Source organism: Lynx canadensis, chromosome D4, assembly GCF_007474595.2.
Source record: "Lynx canadensis isolate LIC74 chromosome D4, mLynCan4.pri.v2, whole genome shotgun sequence".
Lineage (NCBI taxonomy): Eukaryota > Metazoa > Chordata > Mammalia > Carnivora > Felidae > Lynx > Lynx canadensis.
In genome coordinates this window covers 93,141,992-93,148,253 of record NC_044315.2, presented here as the reverse complement: position 1 = coordinate 93,148,253, position 6,262 = coordinate 93,141,992, and the positions used below count along the sequence as shown (strand labels likewise).

Here is a 6,262-nt window from a genome sequence, read left to right as displayed (position 1 = left end):
CTGGGCTCCTGCCAATGGGTGAGGGTGGGTGGGGCGCCTGCCTGGGAGGAGGGACACCGCTGGGAGGGGCGTGGCTGGAGAAGGGCCACGGGGCCTCTCAACCAGGGGCCAGACCCCAGATCCCTGGGGGACCTCCCTGGCTTTCACGTGTGCGGCTACCTTGGCCTCTGCCCTGGGTTTGTGCACGACAGCTCGCCACCATTTGTGGCCTGGAAGGCTCACCCGAGACACAGCCTCACGTTGGCAGGACCGGGGGAAGCCCCAGGCGGCCCATCGATATCATTGTAACGGCTGCAGGGCTTTGTGGGACCTCGGCGGGCAAGGCCAGGAGGAAGCAACGTCCCCGTCCCAACAATGCTGCAGGGCCAAGGCACGAAGGCTGGCCCGGGGCCATGCACGGTCCACCTGCGTTTATTTCCTTCTGCTGACCCTGGATTGGGGGAGGAGCAGGCCCGGCTTGGGGGCATCCACTCGGGCCAAAGAAACTCGAGCTGACACAGAGCAAGAGACCTCTCTAGATGTTATTTCACCTGTGGTGGGGCCAGCTCCACTTTGGGCCCTGGGCTTGGCCCGCTGCCCCCCTGCTCGGAGCGCCGTGGGGACCAAGATGGGGGGAGACTCGGGAGGGCTGGTCCTGTCTGGGGTCGGGCAGCTGTGAGCTGCCCTCGAGTGTGCACAAGCGTGCCGGAGTCCCGGGCTGTGGCTCTCCGTACCCGAAGGGTCCGTGCACCCAGTGGAGGTCAGGCCTAGGGAAGTCGTCCCCGCGTGCCCACCGGCAGGAAGCCAATCCCGTCGGCGCCCCCCGCCCCCAAGGCCGGGGCCTCTGTATCGAGATACGAGGATACGAGGCCTGCTCGTGTTCTGGGGCCCCAGCTGCACCCCTCATGGCAGCTGCAGGGCTCGGAGGGGGTGTGGGGGTGGAGGTGGGGTCTGTGAATTGCCCAGTGGGGGGCTGAGTGGGGAAGATGTAGGGGCCTTGTCCCGGGACCAACTTGTGCAATCCACGAGGGCCTGCAAAGCCACACGCGCGTGCACACACACACACACACACACCCCAGGAAGCCTGGAGGGCAAGGACAGGCCTGGTGGGCTGGGGTGGGTGAGTGTGCTCAGAGGCCCCTACTTCGGGCTCCCCCTACCCACCCGAGGTCACAGTGGGTCGCACGCCTGGATCCCAACACGGGGCATTTATTTCATGCCGAGAGCAGAAGAGGGCAGTGCGGGGCAGTGACACAGGCCTTGGCCGAGGAGGAGCTGCGTCCACCTTCAACGGCTGCCCGGATGGGGGGACCAGTGTGATGGGGGAGACAGAGCCTCGGATGAAGGATGGGAGAGAGACTGGGGGCAGAGCTCGGAGGAGCAAGACGCACAAGAGAGAGCTGGCAGCTTCTGGGGAGGGGAGAGGAATTGGGGCTGAGGGAGAAACGGGCTGGGGTGGGGGAGGCCGGCCAGGGACCGAGGGACGTGCCCTCCAGGGCGCCACCCTGCCCCCGCCTGGGCCCCCAGACTCCCCAAAGACACGCAAGGGGGCGCTCAAGCGCTCATGCTTGTGAGCACGGTGTCCAGTGTGCGTGCACCTCTGTGCACACGTGTGCGTGCGTGGGTGTCTAAGTGGTTACATGTGCACGTGTGTGTGGAGGTCCGCGCGTGTTTTATGCACACGTCTGCCAGTACATGTTCACGTAGCCCCACACCTGTAAAGGGCCAGAGGTGGGAGGGGCGGGGGTGTGGCGAGAAATGTTCCCGGAAGGGGGAAGGGGTGGCCCAGGGTGGAGGGGTGGGGGTGGGACAGGGATCAAATATGGACCCCCCCCCCCCCCGCCGCACTCTGGGCTCAGGCTGAACCCTCTGGGGCCGCCAGGGCCCCACAGGTCGACCCTGAACACAGTCCACACTCACCCGCCGGGCTCCCCAGGGCTTTTGAGGCCCATGGGCAGCTACCTACGCTGGGTCCGGGCTCCCGCCCCAGCCTGAGAGCCCGGGACCGGCCAAGTCCGGGAAGACGACGTTGTTATCCGAGAGGCCCTGAGCTCTGACCAGGTGGACGAACCTCTCCAGCACCCGGGTCCGTATCACCCACGTCCTGCCTGGGGCCCGATGAGCGCAGCACGGCCCTCAGCGACCGGGGCGAGTGGGGGCGCCCTGCCCCCCCCCCCCCCCCCCCCCCCCCCCCGTCCCTCCGGCTCTACTGCGGCCGCCGGCCAGGCACTCACACAGCAGGCTGACCGTGAGGACGCTCTGACCGCCCGACCGTCTCCTGGACAGCATCAGAGCAAACACGCTGTAGTCAGTGTCGTGCACCTGGACCTCCTCGGGGCCTTTCCCGGGCGCTGAGGGGTGACGGCGCAGCGTCAGGGGCACGACCACCAGCGCCTCCCCGCCTCTCCCCTGTCGCCCCCTCACCCGCTGTGTTGTCCACTGAGAAGCCCCCAGGCTGGGCCGCTGCGATCAGCACATAAGACCAGGTGATACAGCGGTGGCCCCTGTGAGAGCAGGGATGGACAGAGGAGGAAGGTTCCAGAAGCTGGCCGGACCGCTGGTTTCCTTCTGCCTTTCTCAGGGGCGGGCCCCGAAGTGGGCCCCTGAGAGAATACAGCTGTCTGTCTGGAGGAGACTTCTGTGTGAAGCCACGGGCACGGCCCAGCACACTGCTCTCCCCAGGGAGGCCTGTGTCCACTCCGTGGGCCCCGGGGCTGCCCTGTGTCCCTCCTGGAGGAGCAGCCAGGTGTGGGCGGTGACCTTGAAGCCTCTGCCCAGCCCACCCGCGGACAGCTCCTCCTCAGCCTGGAACAGGACCTGAAACGTGCACGCGTGTGCCGTCGTGAGGGGTTTTCTAGGCCACGGCGGCCCCTCTGGGAATACGGAGTGGGCCCAGTGGGCACTGCCCGGCGCCCCCGGCCTCAGCCGTGGACTTCGCGGAGCCGGGCGGGGCGGGGAGGGGTGGGGGCTGCGGGCGGCTGTTGTTGTGCGGGGCCTGGCTCCCCCCCCCACCCCCCCACCCCCCCGCCCGGGCTCAGTCCTCGGGGAAACGGCCAGCAGTGCGGGGGCCAGCATGCGGGTGCATGCGCCTGTTTAAGCAGCAACCAGGTGCAGCCTGGCCTGCAGGCCGGGGAGAGGCCGCATCCGCACTGGGCTCTCTGTCCCCCACGGTCCCCCCAGTAATCGACCTCTGGCAGGAACCAGGCCAGGCAGATGCCCCCGAGAGTCTGAGCCGCTCCGGTGGGGGATTCTGGGGTGGCTGGTGGTGCAGGTGGCTTCAACGATGGTCGCCGGCAGGCGAGGGCGGGGGCCGAGTGGAGCCCCTCAGAGGCTCTCGGCTTCTAGCGTTAACCCTGGTCTACGTGACAACCCCCCCTCGTTTCGGGCTCCTCATTTATCTAACGTGGGGCCAAAGAGCCCTAGCCAGAGAGGTTTCTGGGCCCTCTGCTCCCCCATAGCCAGGCAGGTGGGCAAGGAGGGGGCAGGGGCAGGACTGCAGGAGATCTGGGGAGGGGAAGGAAGCCCTCGTGGCATCGGTGTCCCCCGAAGGGCGGGCTGCGCCCCCCTCCACCTCATTTCAGGCAGCTGTCTTGGAAGACACCCCACTTCTTCCCAGCCAGGGAGCAGGCACTTTACCCAGGCACACCGACCAGACCACCAGAGGAGCACCTGACTCCAGGAGAAGCAGTCAGAGGCCGTTGCCAGGCCGACCGGGATGATCTCTTTTCTGGAATTGAAACCCTGAAAAGCACATCAGCCTAGGCTGATGTTTTATCCCTGTGAGGTGAGAACTTCCCTGAACAACAGAAGTCCAGGGCAAGCAGAGCTGAGAGAGAGAGAGAGAGAGAGAGAGAGAGAGAGGAGGTGATGGGGACTGATCACACTGTGTGAGCTCCTGGATCCAGCTGTACCTGAAATCCATCAGCGCCCAAGGCCCTTCAGAGTCTGTGATCCGGTGAATGCCCCCCACTCTCGTGTGTGTCCCCACAGCTGGCTTAGGTCACTAGCAGCCTGGCTGAACTTTTGGAAGAGGGTCTTGGGAGAACATGGCACGGGGGCCCATGCTGGACCTGAGTCATGAAGCCGTGGCTTCTGGAGGTACAGGTCAGGGATCCTCACTCACCGGGTCATGACATATGACACTTTAAGGCTGCCGTTTTCATTCTTCTCGAACGTCGCAGTGAACGGGCTCAGCAAGGAACTGTCTGTCTTCCTGTGGGTGCTGCCCGCCAGGCCGACAACAAACCATTCCCCCTGGAACTGTGGGGACCCGGAGTCGGCAGAGCCCAGGGCAGCCCTGACACCCTCGCCAGGCAGCCTGTGCCTGCGCCAAGCCGGGGGCTGCCCTGGGTCTGGCAGGGACAGAGTGACCTGGCCCAGTGGCTGGTCTCGTCCAGCCTGTTTCCCCATCTGTGCGGAGGGACTGAGACGTCCCCACCTCACGGGGACTGGCAGGGGCTACAGGAGGGAGCAGCCGCCCAGAAGGTCTGTTCGGGGCCCTTTTCTGCTGGATGTCAGGAATCTCTGGGGAGGACACTGAGACCAGCCTGGCCACGCTGGGTTCCCCGGGTGGTGCCTTCCCCGGCCACCATGGCCCTCCTTTCTCCCTGCACTTGGACCCTGGCTTTCTCCCCCTCCAACCCGGCCCCCACACCTGGTCTTCCCGGAAACTCTGTAAGACGGAGATCATGCCTGGCTGGGTGTTTGAGGTCTGGCCTTTAAGCAGGATGAGCATCACCCACAGGGCAGGCCAAGGCCCCATGTCAGCGGGGACGGAGTACTCATTGTCGCTGTGGTCTCAGACACTCACCTCTTTATGGGCCCACCTGGCAGGTGCCCCTCCCCAGGGCTGTGCTCCCCGCACCTTCCTGCTCAGGACTGGCAGAAGAGGTGGGTGCGGAGGGCTTGGGGGTGGGCTGGGCAGGGGCGGGCCCTCTTCAGATCCCGCCCACCAAAGATGGAGGGCATCTGGGTCCCAGCCCAGGAAGGGAGGTGGACGGAAAATGGAGGTGCTGGGGGTGCTTGCTGGGCCCACTAGCTCCCAGGGATGTCCCTGGACCTTGCTTTCTGATTCCTGAGACCCCCCAGCTCCACACCTCCTTGGGACCCCTTCCCAGTGTCCCATGCCAGTGAGGGGGTCAGAGGCCCCAGGCGCCTCCCTAGCCTAGCCCTACCCTAGCGGCATTCCTGCTACCAGGTGGAGGGCAGAATGTTCCATCCCACACAAGGAGCTTGACCTTTTTAGTCCCAAAGGTCAGGGGCACAGTGTTCTGCTGCAGGAACACAGTGTAGAGTCTGGCCTGCCGCCCCCACACCGTTCCACAGTCCCTGAAATCACAGTGTGGGGCAAGAACAGGGCCAAGTGGCCCTACAGTCACGGGGGGCAGGGGTAGCGGCGGGTCAGAGTGAGGCCAGAGGTGGTGGGGTGGCGGGGCAGGCAGCCAGAATACCCAGATAAGAGGTGACTGAGGGGCGGATCACAGGGGCCCCTCTGCCAGAGGGAGGGCAGGGGGCAGGAAGCCCCCGCACACCGGGCCTGGGCGCAAGAGGGCCCAGGCTCTGGGCATGTAGCCCACCTGGCCACCCCTGGAGCAAGGGCCTGGGAAGCAAACAGACATTCCCACATAGGCAGTCAAGTGCGTCCCCTGTCCTGGGCCACCTCCCCCCCACCCCCCACCCCCCCCCCAGGGCCTCCAGCAGCCTGTCCTGAGGAGGAGGGCCCCAGCCAGGACACTTGGAAAGCACCCGTCCCCCGAGGCGAGGAGCCTCATGGCTCTGCTCTGTCCTGGCCCTCACTCTGCATGGAAGGGCATAGGCCGCCTGGTCCTTCCTCCTCCAGGAGCGACTCCCATTGCCAGGTGGAGGTCAAGACCTCTCTGGGCCAGCTGCAGGCCCCAGGACAAGGGGAGGGTCAGGGGTCGGGAGGGCTGCGGCCACCACCGGCATCTCCTCCAGAACCGAGCCTGCAGGGCAGCACCGCATTCCTTGGGCTCGCTCTGCCCGCTGCTCGGTGTGGCTCTACTACTTGGGGAGACGGCCCACAAGGAGACAAGGTGCAAGTGACCCGTTTTTGCCCGCAACTTCCCAAAGCGATCACCGTCCCACAGAAGCTGGCGTAGCAGCTCCTACGCCTGACTCCCTGAACGCCTCCCTCCTTGCAGGCGCCGACCTTGCCCTGGGGATCCCGACCCGAGTCTCAGCCCGCCCGACACCCGAAAGCAGCCCCCTTGGCGCCCGAGCTCCGGGGAGCCCGGGGGCGGGGCGGCGGCGGTCCGAACGGGGA

General features: G+C 66.0%; 1 protein-coding gene across 1 annotated transcript; it reads right to left on the bottom strand.

Annotated features, from left to right (window-relative positions):
* Positions 1-1,895: 1,895 nt before the first annotated feature.
* Positions 1,896-5,320, bottom strand: LCN12 (lipocalin 12). Its single transcript, XM_030294024.1, has 5 exons — positions 4,790-5,320; positions 4,103-4,239; positions 2,404-2,483; positions 2,214-2,330; positions 1,896-2,087 (listed from the first exon to the last, which is right to left on the bottom strand). The coding sequence occupies exons 1-5, from the start codon at positions 5,102-5,104 to the stop codon at positions 1,942-1,944; spliced, it is 795 nt and encodes a 264-aa protein (XP_030149884.1). The 5' UTR covers positions 5,105-5,320; the 3' UTR covers positions 1,896-1,941.
* Positions 5,321-6,262: the final 942 nt, after the last annotated feature.